General features: G+C 34.1%; 2 protein-coding genes and 1 pseudogene across 3 annotated transcripts in view; 1 reads left to right on the top strand and 2 right to left on the bottom strand.

The window, feature by feature from the left end:
- CCDC39 (coiled-coil domain 39 molecular ruler complex subunit) overlaps positions 1 to 7216 on the top strand; it is a 48545-nt gene extending 41329 nt beyond the window's left edge. The window contains exons 15-20 of the mRNA XM_010976234.3: positions 1917 to 2076; positions 2503 to 2609; positions 3331 to 3471; positions 3617 to 3796; positions 3942 to 4027; positions 5246 to 7216. Coding sequence (XP_010974536.1) covers positions 1917 to 2076; positions 2503 to 2609; positions 3331 to 3471; positions 3617 to 3796; positions 3942 to 4027; positions 5246 to 5399 — 828 coding nt within the window. The 3' untranslated portion in view covers positions 5400 to 7216. The remainder of the gene's footprint in view (positions 1 to 1916; positions 2077 to 2502; positions 2610 to 3330; positions 3472 to 3616; positions 3797 to 3941; positions 4028 to 5245) is intronic.
- Positions 1274 to 1373, bottom strand: LOC116155896 (U6 spliceosomal RNA; annotated as a pseudogene).
- A 1015-nt stretch (positions 7217 to 8231) lies between the features above and the next one.
- On the bottom strand, positions 8232 to 18113 carry TTC14 (tetratricopeptide repeat domain 14). 2 transcript variants are annotated; one of them, XM_010976235.3, is made up of 12 exons: positions 17811 to 18109; positions 17199 to 17323; positions 16894 to 17093; positions 15858 to 15942; positions 15632 to 15761; positions 15166 to 15321; positions 14649 to 14720; positions 14116 to 14235; positions 13890 to 14012; positions 11727 to 11844; positions 10702 to 10811; positions 8232 to 9765 (listed from the first exon to the last, which is right to left on the bottom strand). In XM_010976235.3, exons 1-12 carry the CDS (start codon positions 17969 to 17971, stop codon positions 8853 to 8855), a joined length of 2313 nt encoding a protein of 770 aa, XP_010974537.1. In that variant the 5' UTR covers positions 17972 to 18109; the 3' UTR covers positions 8232 to 8852. The 2 variants fall into 2 exon arrangements, 1 of the variants encoding a protein (XP_010974537.1); XR_010383586.1 differs by lacking the exon at positions 8232 to 9765 and having other exon boundaries at positions 10552 to 10811; positions 11230 to 11844; positions 17811 to 18113.
- Between the last annotated feature and the right edge of the window lie 30 nt (positions 18114 to 18143).

Raw genomic sequence — 18143 nt, 5'->3', positions numbered from 1 at the left:
CACACAGGCCTCATTTTTGGTCCTGCACTGGCCTCTTGTCTATGTGGCACACATGGTTTTATATTTCCTTTTACCCATTTCCAAGTTCCCTTGTCTTTATAAGGAAATGGTCCAGTTCTGATCACAACTGAATGAAACCATCAAATGGAACTACTAGAAAATTCTTTAAAATGTTGATTTAAAACATGTAAGTAAAAATGTCTTCCAAATATCAGCTTTTCTAATCCAAGATAAAAGGTAAATATTACATAATTTCTGATTTCGAGGCAAATGGGATCATAGAGATTTAGAAATTTAAGGTATATATGGAATTAAATCAGGAATTTGTATAAATGAACAAATTCAACCCCTTCATTTGACAAGTAAACTGAACTTGGAGTAGGGAAGTGTATCATTTAATGTTGTTCAACTCACTCATAGGAAATCCACAACTAAAACCTAGCTGTTTTGATTCATTCTAACTCTTTCTTTCACTATAGTATATTTCAAATGAAATGTTTGCTAATTCTGGACTCAAAGGAATTAGATATAATTTATCTAATAACTTAACTTTTTTTTGCTAAGCTTTTTTTATTATATGCTATTTGCTATAAAAATATGTGTAATATATATCTTGAAGCATAATAAAACAAAGAACAGTGAAAATGTTAAGAATTGTAACATTACCACTAAAACTTTTCCAGTGACCATATTCTGGTTTAAATGTACATACTTGAGACTGAATAAATTAACCAATGAAATTATTAGTTGATTTTGACAAAAAGTGGGTTTTGGCACTTTTAAGTATATATGCATGCTAACCCTGTAAACCCGTAATTGGAGAAGTTCTTTGGAACTATTTTGACACAACTCTAGAAGGCCTAGCCCAGTGACACAGTTAAGCTGGAAAGTCACTGAGTATATCCACTCACTGAGGAATTGGTTTTCAGCAGTTTTTACACTTTATTTTTTCTAGCCATGTTTATCACAATTATCTTTCTCTAATTAAAACTATTTTTAAAATGTGGTAAAATATACTTAAAATTTACTGCTTTAACAACTTTTAAGCATACAGTTCAGTGGTATTAAGTATATTCATATTGTTGTGCAATCAATACCGAAATCCATCTCTAGAACTTTTTTCATCTTTTAAAACAAACTGTACCCATTAAACATTAACTCCCCATTTCTCCCTCCCTGAAACCCGTAGCAACCACCATTCTACTTTGGTTTTTGTAAATTAGACTACATGAGATACTGCACAGAAGTGGAATCATGCAGTATTTTTCCTTTTAAAGATATGGGACACTTCACAAATTTGCATGTCATTCTTGCACAGGCGCCATGCAATCTTCTTTGTATTGTTCATTTTAGTATGTCCGATTGAAGCAAGCACTCTAATTCTACTTAGGGATGTTGAGATCATACTTCTAATAACTACTTCTAACAACACACATAATAACTCTACTTCTAATATACCTGGGTTTGAAATGATAAGTATTTACTTTCCTTGCTCACCTCTTTTACTTCTAAGATTTAAAATGAGAAAGTGTGCTAAGCCTCTTTCAGGCCAGAAACATACATTCTTTTTATTTAATATTTACTTTGAAATCCCCTTCTAGCTAACCTTATTTTTCTTCCCAGTAAAATTTATACCTGCTTAACTTTTTGGTCATTTTTGTTGGAGAGTTTTCACGTAAGCTTTGGTTAGTTACTACATTTCCATCACCATTTTGTATCTATATGCTATATTTGGAAGGCCTTGAGGATTTGTTCTTCTACTCAAATCAAGTACAAGAAATAAGTGCTTGGTGCTGCATGTAAGGTCCCAAGGCAAATTGGTACTGTTGTCAGTTAAGTATTTCTTGCCCTGAAAACAGACATTCTCCCCCATGATAAATACTTTTAATCAATCAGTTCTATTCTGTATTTTATAGGCTGCTCAAGAAAAAGAAGAACTTCAAAGAGAAGGTGACAGTTTGGATGCTAAGATCAACAAAGCTGAAAAAGAAATCTATGCTCTAGGAAACACTTTGCAAGTGCTGAACAGTTGCAACAACAATTACAAACAATCTTTTAGGAAAGTGACTCCATCTAGTATGTAGGAATTATTCAAACTTCTAATTGAATATACATGCAATGAAGCTGTACAGTTATTTATTTAAAAAAGAGGAACACTATGAGACAAGGAAAACAAAAATGTACCATGTTTGAGTCGGAAAAACTGATCACCCCCACCTCCTGTAAAATAAGTGCTAAGGTGTTATTTCCATTATTAGTTCTAGTGATATGACATAACTTCTCTGGGGAATTAATTTCAAATCTGAAGAAAATAGCAGCATATTGGCTGCTCTGTGTTGACAAAATAAGAATAGTTATTTCATGCCCTGTTTTTAACAGTTAGACATAAGGAATTTAACCTTTCATAACAAAAAATGTTAAAGGTTTAATTTATTTAAGACTTTAAGGTTGCTTTCTTCACAGCATGTTAAACATTTAAAGTAAAAATTCTCTAAATTCCAGGTGATGAATATGAGCTAAAAATTCAACTAGAAGAACAAAAAAGAGCTGTTGATGAAAAATACAGATACAAACAAAGACAAATCAGAGAACTACAGGAAGATATCCAGGTAAATTCTATAGAATTTAACGATAAGCCCTTAGTAAAAGTTAACTACTGTTATTATTACTCTATTGTTTTCTTGTACAAAGACAGTTTTTTAGAGAAGTAGATAGTAAGAGATGTCTCATTTAAGTGAGAAAAAAACAAGAGATCAAAATAGTAACTAAATTAGTTAAAATTCCAAGGCTAAGCACAGACTGGATCCGTGACAATTACTTGTTAATTAGTTGATAAATCATAGCTAGCTAATTATGATCTACCCACTAACCTTTATTTAGTGAACTTTTATTTCATTTAAATCCTTAAAGATCACCTTAAAGATTGTTCCTTAAAACAAAAAAGTTTGAAGGATATAAATAATTTAGTAGACAGTAGTTACTAAAGTACATCACTGAAAGAGAAAACAATGTGCTTCGTAAGCAGGTTCTATATAAAAATTTAGACTTTTTTGGCTAATGAAGTTGAAGGAAAAGGTCTGAATTGGGAATCTGAGAACTGTATACTTTCAACAGTCACTGTTTGAATTGTTTATTTTTCTCTCAATTACCATAAAAATACTTTCCAGTGGAATTATATACAAAACTTAATCCATAAAACCATTATACTTATCAACCAATAGAATGTACATTATATACAAAAATAAATGAAAATTAAATGAATACTTAAGTGGCAATTTATAAGTTATTTGATTCTAACCAATAAGTATGTTAATACTTTATTTTCTGCAGAGCATGGAAAATACTTTAGCAGTTATAGAGCATTTAACAAATAATGTTAAAGAAAAATTATCAGAGAAGCAAGCTTATGTACGTCAACTAAGTAGAGAAACTGAGGAGCAGAAGCCAAAATTAGAGAGAGTAACTAAACAGGTATTTATAACTTTTGAAAACTGACCTGTCATATTTATATTTTTTGGAGTTCCAAATGATGACCCCAAATCCTCCTTCATCCATTAAAAAATATTAAGTTGTGGAAAATAGGTTTATATAATAATTGACTACTATTGACCAACAGTATGCTAAGCTCACCAAGGAAATCCGTCTTTTGAAAGACACAAAAGATGAAACACTGGAAGAACAAGACATTAAACTTCGTGAAGTGAAACAGCTTCACAAGGTCATTGATGAAATGTTAGTTGATATCTCAGAAGAAAATGCTGAAATCGGAATTATCCTTCAAACATACTTTGAACAGGTAATAAGAATACCTTCTAGATAAAAATATTTCTTAAACACTTAATGAAAATAAAAAATTTATGGCATTCATCATAAAGTGAAATCTAATGAGAAATACTCTAAAATGCAGTGGTACTAACGATTGCTATTGAATCTTCTTCCAGAGTGGTTTAGAACTACCTACAGCTAGTACTAAAGGCAGTCGTCACAGCTCTAGATCTCCTTCACAGACTTCACTGTTATCAGCAAGGTAAGTGGAAGGTGAAAAAACCCATCTCCTTCCATACAACTCTCATGGCTTCCAGCCTAAGTGAACCCAGCACCTGCACATTGCCGCAGCTGTGGGACCTGCCAGTGCCAGTGCTCTCCTCTGCATTACCTGCCTTCCTATGTCAGTGTCACATACGCAGGAAACAGCCAGCAGAGCCAGACTCTTTTCTTCTGACTTCTGTCTGGTGTTATCATTTCCATTTTGGTGTAGAGTGCTTTGTGACTCCCAGCTATTTCAGTAGGATAAAGCAGGGTGAAATTTTGGAGGTTACATCTAGCATGGTCAACCCTGAGTAGGGGGAGAATTTATTAAACCATAAATGGGCAACTTGTCTTTACAGACATATAGAATAAGACTTTTATGATTAAAACCCATTGTTAAATCTTACGTAGTCAGACTTTTATGATGCTTTATTTTGCTAAGAAGGAAATTATTCTTTACTTCTGCAGTTTAGTTTTATCCAAAATTCTATAATCAGGTAGACATTTAGTCAACATCCTTGTGCTTTAACAAAATAAAAATTATTAATGATCATTCTAATTTTAAAATTTCCAATCTCCTACATTTACCAAGTTAGAGATGTCACAAAGGGGCTTCCCAAAAGATAGTGTTTAAAAACATAAACACCCCACTTTCTTTGTAAACATGATGAGCAGCCACTTGAACATCCCAGTACTTTCATATAAATATATATATTTTAAAAACTTAGCAGTTAGAATTGTATGGCTAGTTATACTTTTCAAATGGACCCACCACTCTATCCGATCAGTAGGCCCCCTCACTTTCTTCTCGTCAGCTTAAATTACATAACCTATCATTTTAGTCACTCTTGCCGGCACTCAAATTCCCATGCCCGTTTTTGTTTTTATGTTTGATGAATTTTGCCAACTTTTAATACCTAATGATTCTACCTTTAAATTGATTATAATGAAAGCACTTTTCATATAGAAATACATTTGTTGAACTGTTTTTTCTACTAGCTTGAAACCTTGTTACCCTTCTTTTCCTTTTTAAACTAATTTCTTCATATTATTAATGGTCATGCTTTTAAAATTTATTATTAGCATTATTAATAGTATATCTTTTTTGATTCTTTAATTACTTGTGGGATTATGGCATCTTTTGCCATTAATAAGGGGGTTTCTGCTAAAATATAAATTTTGAATTAACTTTTCAGTACTTCTGGTTTTATTCTAGGTCATCTAAAAGTACAAGTACTTCTGCTTCTCAGACTTCGATTAAAGTATTAGAGCTGAACTTCCCAGCCTCTCCACTAACTGGCAGCACTTCTAGACCAACTAGTGCTAGCAGTGGCTCCAGTAATGGTAAAAGCAAAAAAAGCACCAAATAAACATTTTAATCTCTTTTTTGAACAAGTTGTAAATGCAAAAACAAAAATCTCATAATTTTAAAATAGTATATCCCACTCTATGCTTTCGGGTGCCGTACATTGGTATAGAGGCCTACTGAAATAGTGTTAGAGGAATGAAATGACCAGACAAAAGTTTTATCCAGTGGAAAATATAAAACTGTTAAAAATGATTTAAGAGTCATTGTACTATATAGAGTTTATATTATTACTAAAATTCTCTTTTACCCTAGAAGATCTTGAAGTTAGCTTTTATTAAAAGAAACATATTTTCTTTGTGGAAGAAATTTGTTGTTTCTTCTTTTAGCATAATTTAAAAATTCTTAGCCAAAAAATAGCATTATCTTCCCTCAGCAGGAAAACGATTGGTAGGAAAGAGAACCACTATATAACAATGAGTGCAGCTTAAATTTCTAGAAAGTAGTCTACTCTGATCTTGAAAGAAGTTACACAAAGATTTTGCTCTCAAGATGCAGCCAAGAATGTATTTTTAAGATTTCCCTGATTTAATAAACAACTTCAAGACAGCTAGGTGTGACTTGACTTGCAATAGGCATTTCATAAATTTGCAGTGAAGGCAGACAACCAGATTAAGAATTAGTTATTCTAGTCAATACTTTTATTACATATGCCCAACATTTGGAACTCTTGGAACAGAGTGTGAAGGATGACTATGTTATAAAATTGGTTTTCAAATAGATGTATCAGAATCTATATACTTAAATAAGTACTGTCTCTTTCAATCTTTGGGAAAAAATATTTGTTATGACAGCTGTCATTGCTTAGAACTGTCATTTGCAATTCCTTCTGAAAGGCAGGAGTGGTGTAAACCTGTTTCTCCTGATCATTATTTGAGTATTTTATTATTATTATTTTTAGAAATAGCCAGCAAAAGGCATGGCCAAGTCCAATGAATAAGATGGGTAAAAAGCTGAATTTTTTTGGTAAAACATTGTTCTGATGAGTGAGATTTATTTTATAAGACCTAAGAATTGATTAATCTTATGGTCACTTTGAATGTTCACTAAAGTTCTTATTTTCCACCCTACAGTACTTTGTAAACTACTTGGAAGTTGAAATATTAAACACCGTATTTAACGAATCTATGAAACACTGAAGGGATTATGTCTTACTAGTTCTGTGACCTTGGGAAAGTTACTTCTCTATGCTTTCTTCCTCATTTATAATATAGAGACAGTAAGTTACCTCTATCAAGTTTATTAAAATAATCAGGTATTATATATAAAATGCACAGGTCCTGACACATAAGAATTGCACAATAACTTCTACCTATTACTGAGTCACCAACCAGTCTAGCACAGTATTTGTGGAATGGTTAGGTTCTCAGGCCAGCATACAAGCCTGCATTTAACTCTTACAGTAACATTTCCAACCTCAGTGTAATGTTAAATGGTTAGACAATGGATCAACCCCGTTATCTCCAAATGCGAAGTCATCTTAACATTCACCTGTTGTGTCAGAAAGTCATCTACTTATGGAAACCAAGATACAGCCTGGGTATGTACAAACTATAGACATAATGATGTTAAGGGGAAAAAAAATTGCTTAAGATACCACTAGGGATTCTTAATAAGTAAATCCCCCCCCCCTTTTTTTTTTCTGTGATGGGTTTCTTTTATGTTTACGATTAATATGTCCTGGGAAAGCAGCTTTGGGGAAGATGCAATTTCTAAATTTAGGCAGGCTGTTATGTAAGTTACTATCCTAATTTTTTTGTACCTGAATCTAACAGTAAACCACAAAGATGCTTTGGAAAATGACAATGCTGGTTGACAGTGATGCTCAGAGATTTTATTAAATAAAGTGTATGTAAAATTCTGAAGCTGTACTACACATTCCTAAAAGTCAAGGGGTATGTCAAGAGACAGTTTCCACTCTTTAAAAACACCACTATGTAGGACTAGGTCGGGATGATACCAGAGCTATTAATACACAGAAAGAACTGGAGAGTCCCTTCAGATCAACTTGTTGGTGCAAAGACTGATGCCCAAGTGACTGATTTCTACTGCTATCATCTACTGTTTTTGACCAGAATTTCTTTTTCTGTTCCATTGCAAAACAAATTTTAGCTTTTTTATTAGGCTCCCATCACTGAAGTCTAAAGGTTTCAAATAGTACACATCCAGTTGCACTTAAAAGTTTTGGTATTTTACTGTTGGCAAGAACTGCAAGACAGAACAAGGACAAGTGTCTTCTTCCTCTAACATTCTCTCACTTAGACCTTTGTAGATGGATACTCATATCCCCCAACCCACCCATCCAGTGTCATCATGAGTTGGAAAGGTTCTAAAACCAAGTGTAAACACCTATGACTTCTATTTCTCTCTCTCTCTATCCCTATCTATACTGTTTTCAATAATCTGGGGAAGATCCGTATGATACAAGTTCCTTTCTTCTTCAGCTCTAGTTGCTGAAATTTATCCTGAGCAAAACGTGGCTCTGTCAGCTAGTAATTTATTCAGACTCTGAGAAAGGAGGCATCAGGGGAGAGGTGTTAAGGAAGAAAGCGGAAATGCAGGACAGCTCTAGGCTATTTAAAAACATCCCAGTGCCTTCCCAAATGGACATGAGCAATATTAGGACAGTTTTCTAGTTTCCTATCCCTTAGTGGAAAACCAGGTTTATAGTGTGCTTCTCTTGCTGTTTTTGCTAACAGGATTCTTTCCTACTCTGATTTATTCTTGCCTGGAATGTAGTCTCTCAGGGTCTTGCCAATAGTTAAAGAAATTTTTTAGGGCTATACTGCTAGTAAGAAGGGAGAAGAAAAAGAAAAATGAGCAAAATGGGCCCCTATTCAACTTTCATGGCTTTATTCCTAAGAAACTTGTTAAACAGTCGGTACACAAACCATTTGAATTAAATGAGGCTTTAGAGGTCAATTAGACAAGACAGACAACCTGTCTACTGTTTTAAAGTTATGCAAAAAACTTAATATTTAAACAAAAGACTATAAAATGGTACTTAAGAAATATTCAAATGTATCTTTTAAAAGCCAAGGGATTTTAATTTGACAGGAGAATGAAGTAATATTGATAAAAATGATCCAAGTGTTGAATGCACAAATTTAATTTTCTCTCAAACAGCAGGATAAGGTGGACCCCCAAAATTCTCATACATAATGAAGAAACACTACTTTGAGAGTTATCTTTAGGTGAAGAAGTTTAAATCATCTGAGTAAGAAATACTGTACATAAACATACTCATGAAAAGCCTAAAAAATCAAGCTGTTAAAAGGGGACCTACAACTGAAACAAATATACTTTGAGAATAGCTATAAAAGGCATCTGATTTCTGCAATCTCTACAAATAAAATAACCTTAGGAGCAGAGACTTCTGCACCAGACTGTTATAACTACAAGACTCAAAACTTTCATTAAAAGCCTTTAGTGTAATGGTGCTGATCCCCTTAGCATATTAATTTTTTGGCTTATTTCCTTTTTCTTTCTCAAATGCAGCTATCTGATTAAATATATTGAGTAAATTTTGAGGTAAATTTTTTTTAACTCCACTTTCTGAATGCTGTTTGCTATTTAGTCCCTCTTCTGGAACCTCTGTTTTATCCTCCTCAGAATTACCTTCTCTTTCATATTCTCCTTGATTTTTATTTAGTTGGTATCTTTGCTCATGTCTACTGAAGTCACGTGATCCAGTGTAAGTGTATTTTTTATATTTTTCAACTGACTTCCAAGAGTAGTCCGAGCTTGCTGGTGAAGTGGAACATCTCATGGAACCAGGCTCCCACCTTCTATAGTGCTCTTTTCTTCCTTCTATCTCTTTTTCAAATCTTCTGTAACCATAAATTTTCATCTTGTCCTCTGAATTCCTATAGGACTCTGAGGAATCTCTTCTACTAGAAAAATGTCTTTCGGATTTATATGGCTTTTCTGTTTTGCTACTACCTGCCTGAGTTTTAGAGCTATTATAGAAATCTCTTGGATCTTCAGACCTACCTCCAAAATCATCCGGAATTTCAACTGAAGATGAAGAGAGAGGGCATCTATCTTTCTCTTTTACCTGTTTCTTTTGATATGGTAACCTATCCTGCTTTTCCAGTAGTTTTTCCACTTCTTGTTTTTGGTTAAGAAAAGATGCTGAAGTATTGGCTGGAACGGGGAAGCACTCATCTTTCTTATTCTGATCTACCTGATTTGAGGATGACTTAGCTGAATGCCTTTTGGAACTTCGAGAAGACTCTGAGCGGTTCCTCTTATGTTTCTTATGCCTTTTGTGACCAGAAGAGGAAGAGGATGATGAAGAAGAAACTGATTCATCAGCAGAAGAAACACTTGATGAGGAAGAAGTTGATTTTCTTCTTTTTTTCTTTAGCCTAAAAAAATGTAGTTAACTCATCAGATATGTTGAGTATAAAATGTTTAATTATCCATAAAGATTTTAGTTCTGTTCTAACGATTTCATAAAAGCTATGCCTTAGATAAGGAATTATTATAATAATCTTAGTTACTACAGAATCCAAGTTTATCATTACTCATGGGTTTTGGGGAAAAAATACTTGTGTAGACAGTTGTCACTGTAAACAAATCCATCATTTCTGAAAGACACAGTGACACTTCTAATATTACCTTAAAAACTTAAGACCATCTGAACACATAAAGGAGAGAACTGAAGTTTTATATTTGGCCACCTCTGGTTCATAGTTTCTCCACCTCAGCACTATTAAAATTTTTGGCCGAATAATTTTTTGCTAGGAGGGTAGTGTGGTGTTGGGGGACTCCTACATCACTGTAGTTGAGCAGCATCTTTGTCCTCTACCCACGAGATGCCAGTAGCACTCTACCAGCTATGACAACCAAAAATGTCCCCTAGGGGACAAAACCGCTCCTAGTTGAGAACTACTGCTCTAGTTCTAAAACATTTCTACCTAAAATACAGATAATTAAAATAACTTATTATATATATATTTTTTTAATTTTATTTTTTTAACAAGAGGTACTGGTTTTAGATTAAACCCAAGACCTCATGCATGCCAAGTATACACTATACCACTGAGCTATAACCTCCCCCACTAAAATAACTTATTATATATTTTAATTATAAGGTTATTTATTTTGCAGAATTCTAGCCTTAGACTCCACTTTGCATTATCTCTTTTATAAAAAAATTTGTGGTGTACACATACTTGCTAAGAATTACTGATTATGACTTGAAGCACTTTTATTTTTTTACTTACTTTACCTCCCATATGGCACTTTGGTTCAACTCAGTACTTGCTTTAAGTTAAAGAATACTGAATATCATAGTTTACCTTTTCTCCTCTTTTAAGAGCTTACGCAACTTTTCTGCACTTGTTTCTATTTTCTTTGTTTTCTGCTTTTCTTCCTTTTCAGCTTGTTTTTCTCTTAATTCCAAAGATTTCTTTTAGAACCCAGATATCGGAAAAAACCACACGTTAAAAATAGCAGAATATATAAAACCCAGTTTTCAAAAGACCGCCCCCCAACCAGAAACCGAATGTAGTATATCCAAATCACCATTCATCCAGCATTAAACAAATATTTTTAACATATAAAAATTAATCACACAGGTGTTTGGCATTAATCATTGGAACAGCCAGAACAGAATTGAGGACCATATTGCAGTTGGTATTCCATGAAAAAAGGGGAAGCCATTGCATTGGTACCCATGACCCAGAATGCACAAAAGAGAAAAAAATAAAATACACAAAAATTAAAAAAAAATTAAAATTTAAACAGGACACAAAGTTTATAAATAAAATTCAAAGAAAGTCCATTAAGGTGAATTGAGGAAGGAATCACCACGTTCAAATACAAACCATTTAAAAAATAGCACAGCCCAGGTGGATGCATGATTACATAAGAAATCATTTTCCAGTTTGAGGATGGGGATGAGCAGCACCAGATGTCACAGACACAGCAGCAATGGTCCAATTCAGAAGAAAATGCATGAGAAAACATCATCATCAGTATTACAGGAAAAGACAATCTAAAATATTTCTCAAAAAAGGTTTTTTATAATTAGCTCAATTACAGTAACAACCCTGAATTCTATAACCACCAGGAAAGCTCGCAACGAGGACAGTTCTCAAAGCCGCATACCAAATTTAGACAACGGGAATTTTCTCATGGGGTTATTTTTACTTTTGAGCATTAAAACTATGAAGCTATGTCAAACCCAATTAAGAAAACCTGTATCTGAAAAAATTCGTAATGCCTTAATTAAGTGATCTATTCTAATCTTCCCCAGAAGAAAGTTAAGTTTTGGTACTAATTTCAAATATCACTAAATTTCTAAGAGGAAATAAAGAATCACCTGCATATATTTATGAAGCTTCTGCAAAGCATCCTCTGCATCTTTAAAAGTTTCATCCAAAGCCAAAGCTTTCTTATAGTAACTTTCAGCATTTAAAAACTTTTCTTCTTCTTCTAACCTAAATTTGAAAGGAAAATTTAGCTTTTTTTTTTTTTGGTAAAAATAAGAAGTCCTCAAATATGCATATGGGGCAGAGGATTGATTATATGAGAGAATTTATTAGGGAAAAACCATGTGTAACAAATTATTTTCCAAATTGAACAATACTTAATATGCTTGTTATTGCCTTTTAATTTTTTTTGCAAAAAGACCATATAAAACCACATAAAACAGAAAAACAGAACTCATAGGTACAGAGAACAGATTGATGGTTGTCAGAGGTGGTAGTGGTGGTGATGGAGGGGTGGCCAAAATGGGTGAAGGTGGTCAAAAGGCATAAAATTCCAGTTAGAAGACAAAGTCCTGGGAATGTAATGTACAGCATGGTGACTATAGTTAATAATACTGTATTGTATATTCAAAAGTTGCTAAGAGAATACTTCTTAAAAGTTCTCATCACAAGAAAAAAATTGTTAACTATGTATGACAGATTTATTGTGAACTCTTCACAATATACACATATATTGAATCATCATGCTGTACATAGCCTGAAACTAATAAAATGTTATGTGGCAATTGTATCTCAATTAACCAACCAACCAAACAAGTAGGAAACCATTACTGGTAACTAAAGCCATGCTGTAGGTCAAGTATTGGCACTGAAGTATACAGGACATGAAAATACATGATCAACTGAGGTCCTGTGTAAACTTAGTATGATCTTGATTTAGCCCAGAATTATACAGACTGACTTTTCCTAGTAATTTACAAAGAATTTTCTACAGAAAAATTTCCCCCAAAATTCACTGTTAAAAGTTGGAAATACCAAGGCATATATGTATATCACAACCAGCCTATAGACAGAATAATTATTAGATCATGCTCACAAGTCTCTGCTGTGAAAAGTCAGAATTAGAAAGTTTGGAAACAGAGCTGTGAAAGGACTTTGCAAAATAGTTTCAGTTTTTAGAAAGAAGGAAAAAGTAATTATTATAAAACAAATTTAAAAAAACCAGTGGCTTCAATGTGATCACTTCTGTGTCAGATTGGATGAGGGGAATAAGGGACCAAAGACGATTAACATTTCTGGCTTGGATAACAGAATAGATGGCATTGCCATTCACTCAGCTAAAAAAAAATCAATATGTGAATACTAAGACAACCATATCTAAGTAGGTACTTGCTATGTATCTAATGAGAAAGTGAAAAGCTGTTCCAATCACTTAGGTCCAAGTAGAAATTCATATCGGTTAAAAACAAATATTACAAAATTTCATTAACATGGAATTCTGGAATGATCATACAAACTGGAATGGTCAGGCAAATTCATGAAACAGAAAAGAGATGATTCTATTTTAAAAAGTAGTGAAAAGATGCTATTAACTATAAACTGGCCTTTAATTATTAAAACTGGTTATTACCAAATTATTTATATTTGAAGTATTATGTTTCTTCAAAGCATTTTATGAATTAGACTAGTCTGTTACTCATTAAATATTTACGATACAACTACTATGCCAAGTATTATGCCAGCATCTTGGGATAGTAACATAGGTTATAGGGTTTGTTTTTAATGTTTTGCTCTTCCATTTAATCTAAGTTTGTGGTTTTACTAGACAAAATAGAGCAAATAAGCTGAATACAACAGTGACAACTTATTCACAATTAACTATAGAGTTCTCAATTTATATTTCAGGCATTATATTACTAGAATGATGGAATGAATTAGAAATTAAATTTCTTTCTATTAAAACAAAAACTTCTAGTGCATGTCTAAGAAAAGAATATTACCTAATTGCTTGTACCTTTACTCTTCTATTTCTATATAACAAGAATTAATATTCAGAACAGTGAACTCAAGACACTAAAATATCTCCAATCATAAAGAGTCTAAGTAATAAGTAAGGAAAAAAGGACTAAGAAAACATTTTCAACCAAAATTTAAACTAAGGGTATCCGAATTAAGTTGAGTTAAAGATGCTATTTCCTTACATTAAGTTCAAGATTTTATAATAGTTGGTTGAAATATTAGATCCCTACTATTGAACAAAATCTGACACTTACTGCCCTCCTCTTTCTACAAGTGTCTGGCAGAGGTATTTTCTTGCATTCCTGTGAGTTGGACAGTTTTCCAATGCAAGCTCAAAATCTTCTATTGCTTTGTTCAGACTTCCTTTTGTTGCATATCTATAGATATGAAAAAAATTAGAGGAATTCATCTTGTAAGCTATTCATAAATCTTGTACACATTTATGTTGTAAATAATCCTTAAAACCCATGACCCACTTACAATGCTCCACGAGCTACTAATGCTTCCACATTTTGTTTGTCTATTTCCAGAGCCTTATTGTATTCATTCATAGCATCCACATGGCGTCCAACCTTAAAATAATCAACTCCAATCTTCACACTAAAAAGATATTTGTCAAGCAAACGTAAATATTTCACAGACTGTCCAAACAAAATGTTACCATGGGTAAATTTTTAAAGCATATCAAATTTAGTTAATATTTAGTCTTCGATATTCTCAATATAACTAAAAGCATTCTGTCTTTGGATAATTTTATAACAAATATTTATGAAATCCAGATACCAGTATACTAATTCCTTTTTAAAAAAAATAAAAAATGTTGGCTAAAACTTAAATTTTTAAAGTTTATGACATAACACCGTTTACACCTGTAAAATAGCTAATGTCAAAAAGGTTATCAATTTGAATTCATTTATAAACAAATTTGGTCTTAATGATGACACAAGCATGCTTGCCTTACTTGAACCTTTTAGACTAGATAACACAATGGTGGAAAGACAAAGTTTTCATACCATTTTAAAGCCCAAGATGCTGACTGTTTCTTTCTTAATGCAGAAGCAAAATCGTCTTCAGAGAAATTTTTGCTATTAAAGAAAACAAAAGTCAAACTGTAAATGCTTTTTTGGGTAACTATATTTCACTCTGCCCAGACAAATGAAAACTCAACACTAAAAAATGAATCCCAAGCAAGAAACTGGTATTCCATTTACAAAGCAAAATTCCTGAACCCTCAGGAATGACTATTACTGTTAAATAGTATTTTTCTTAAGCATACACACAAAACTGATCAATTTTCTGCATCTTTCTTCACATCTTGTAAGTTTTTTCTGCATCCTCTTGGTCACATGATACACATCAAGCAGTGTTAAAATACTCCATTCCAGAAGGAGATAGGATCACCTAGTTCCTTCAAACTTCGGCATATTGCTGCCATCTGGCTTAGGATAATCAAAAATGTCCCTCAGTTAAGTAGCTTTTGACCTCAGCACTCATCTCACCACTTAATAGAATAATGCTTATTTACTATACCTCTGGAGGCCTCTCATTAAAGACGGTGGGTTGGATTCATCGATTCCTAGTTTTCCTAGAAGGAATTCAACTACTCCTGGATTAACAAATCCCAGGGAACTCTGCATGATATTCTCATAGGATTCCAAAGAATTGCTATTTAGTTCAACGCTTCTCCTTGAGAAAAAAAGAAAGAAAATGTATGATTAACACAATTAGCATGTCCCACTTCTATTCAAGAACTAACATTATCACATAGGGTTTAAATACTCAGACCATTTTTGTACATGAAGGTGTGGCATTATTGTGATTTGATTCCTTTTATCAAGTTTGAAGAAATTAAAAAGTTATAAAAATAAAACAAGCATATTTTGAAATAAGAGAAAGTAAGATTCTACTTTCTTGTTAGAAATTGGACAAAATTTGTTATTTTTTAGCCAAGAAGCAGTTTTGCAATTAACTTGTTGAGACAATGTGGATAAATTACCTGTAGTACAAAGGAAGTTCTTCAGAACTAATTACACCTAATTTAATACCAGATAGGTATGGTGGAAGAGATGAGCTATACAGAGATACTGCAAGCTTTTCATGATATCTGTCAATATCCTTGATTCCAGCTTTAAAAATAAGAAAATTAAGTTGATTAAAAGGCAATGCAAACTAAAATAACTATGACAACTGTCACTTTTTACTAACATGAAAAAACTGATCACCTCGAATGATGTCACCAGTTTGATAATATGATAAAGGATCGCCGTGGTTACTGAGAGAAGGTACATCTCTTAATGGACACAGAGCCTGAAATGAGAAGTATTTTAAAACACCAGACATTCCATTCTTTGGTAGGAAGTGTCTTCTTTTATTCTAGTTGTTCAGTAGAAACAGCAAATAGTTGACAGGAACATTAAGGAAACAACTAGCACCCTAAAGTCTAAATTTAAATAAGGATTTTAATAATTTCTGTGCCCAGACACAATAAAACAATGGTACTGTTCAAAAACTAACATCTCATGAAATTTGCAATTAGTTTTAGGAACCAAATGTAAGTATGGATTATGAAACAAAAAGATACTTTATGCTTGTTAAATATAAAACTAAAATTTGTCCAGAAAGCACGAGTTCCAATGAAAATGAAATGTGAATTCTCCAGAGTTTAGATCTGTTATCCAGTTTGTGATACCTTCTGCTTTTCTTCCCTTTTCATCTGCCTTTTATATTATCAAATCCTTTAAAGTGATATGTTGAACCTTTTACATTAAAGTGACATATTACTTCAAATTCAGGTCTATTCATCTTGGGCAAAGTATCTCATTATAATGTACAAATTACTTAATTACTGTAAATATATAAATAGGACAGGAATTTGTTTCTAAATTATCCACATGCAAGTATCTAATGCTGAATACTAAGTAATTGAAGATGTGTTCAGCAACCTCAGGCTACCAGTCAATCTTACCATGTCCACTGATATCTCTTGGAGCATTTGTTTTAAAAAGGACCCCACGGGTGCCAACCAAAGGTACCAAAAAACCCCAAAAACTAGAAATGGTGGAGGAAACTGTAAATAACTCTATTACTACTAATTTTTTAAAAAGAAAAGGTGCTTTATTTCTCTCCAATTAACACTTATTTAATTCTCAAAACTATGTCTGCAGGGTACACTTAATTACAACTGATGCAAAGACATAATTCTTGCATTGAGATGACACTTTATCAAAATCAGAAACAACTGGAAAGTGAGTAACTCACTGTGATTTCTAAGTGCGATATATCTCTCATGATGCCACTGCCTAAACAAATCAACACCATGAAAAACCCAAATTCCCGAATGGAACTAATTCTTCCAATCACTATATCACCACGCTCAATATCTCGGAAAAATAGCTCTCTCCGGTCCATACTGGGTATCTCCATGAATTGCTCTAAAGGTGGCATGACTGCATAATGATCTGAAAAAATAATTAACAAAATTACTAACAATAGCTTCCTGTTCTGCTTCATCTGAAGTGCTGTTAAACCAAACCGCAGTCAAAAGATTTTAAGACTAAACTAACCTTCACTGTCTTCATTAACTTCAGAAGCTGTAGGTACATCTGATTTCCAGGAAAGTGCAAAAAGCAGATCCGCTTTTTTGGAAATGAATTTTTGTATTTCAATGTTGTCAACTCTCTTCTCTTTTCTTAAAAAGAAGCAGAATTTATGAAAACTGGTTTATCTGCAAGACCTTTTAGTACGTGCAAGCTTCTGCTCACGGCTTTCATCGCCCAAACGGGTCCAGTCTAAGCTCTTGGGCGTACATCTGGCCGTACATCCTCCAGGAAAAAGTTTTAACCAGGGATTCCCTCATTCGCCAGTTTGTAGGTGGAGGGCGGGGAAACTTAAAAAGTGCCACCCGCGCAGTTCCAAATAGGAACACCCGAGGGATTTTAGCTAAAGAATCCGCATCTTTGCACGCACTACCAGATTTAAAAAATTCAGCCCGCATCCCGCATTGCCCTCACACCAGGAGGGCGGACCCCTCCTCCATCCTGCCCTCCGAACCAGCGCCGCAGTCCTAACGTGCTCATGGCCACCGCTCGGCTCCTTCAGGACTCAGGACGCTGCGGTAGTGGAGCCAAGAGCTGCGTCCCCTCCCCCGTCTCGCAGCGGCGCCGCCGTCCCATTACCTGCCCTGTAACTGCTGCTGGGACGGCGGGCCCCGGGCAGGTTCGGCCACCGACCCCAGGAGACTCCGGAAGTGCGAATTGTCCTGCTGTTCGCTGCGAAGCAGGGAGAGCAATGACGGCCCGTGGAAATTCAGTGACTGCCGCAGAAGGTCCCGGTCCATGGTTGAAGATTGCCGGGCCCAGTGACTGATGGGCTGCCAGCCTCCCGTTCCGTACCCTCTACTTCAGCCGGGTGGTCCCAGCCTGGAAGCCGCCGGATGCACACATCACAGACACTTACAGACTGGCCTCCCGGAAGTGTTCTGGGGCCGCCCTCAGCGGCGCCTCCGCGGA

This window comes from Camelus dromedarius, chromosome 2 (assembly GCF_036321535.1).
Source record: "Camelus dromedarius isolate mCamDro1 chromosome 2, mCamDro1.pat, whole genome shotgun sequence".
In the NCBI taxonomy this organism is placed as follows: Eukaryota; Metazoa; Chordata; class Mammalia; order Artiodactyla; family Camelidae; genus Camelus; species Camelus dromedarius.
Note: the sequence above shows the minus strand (reverse complement) of the source record. Positions and strands in the feature narration are given on the sequence as shown.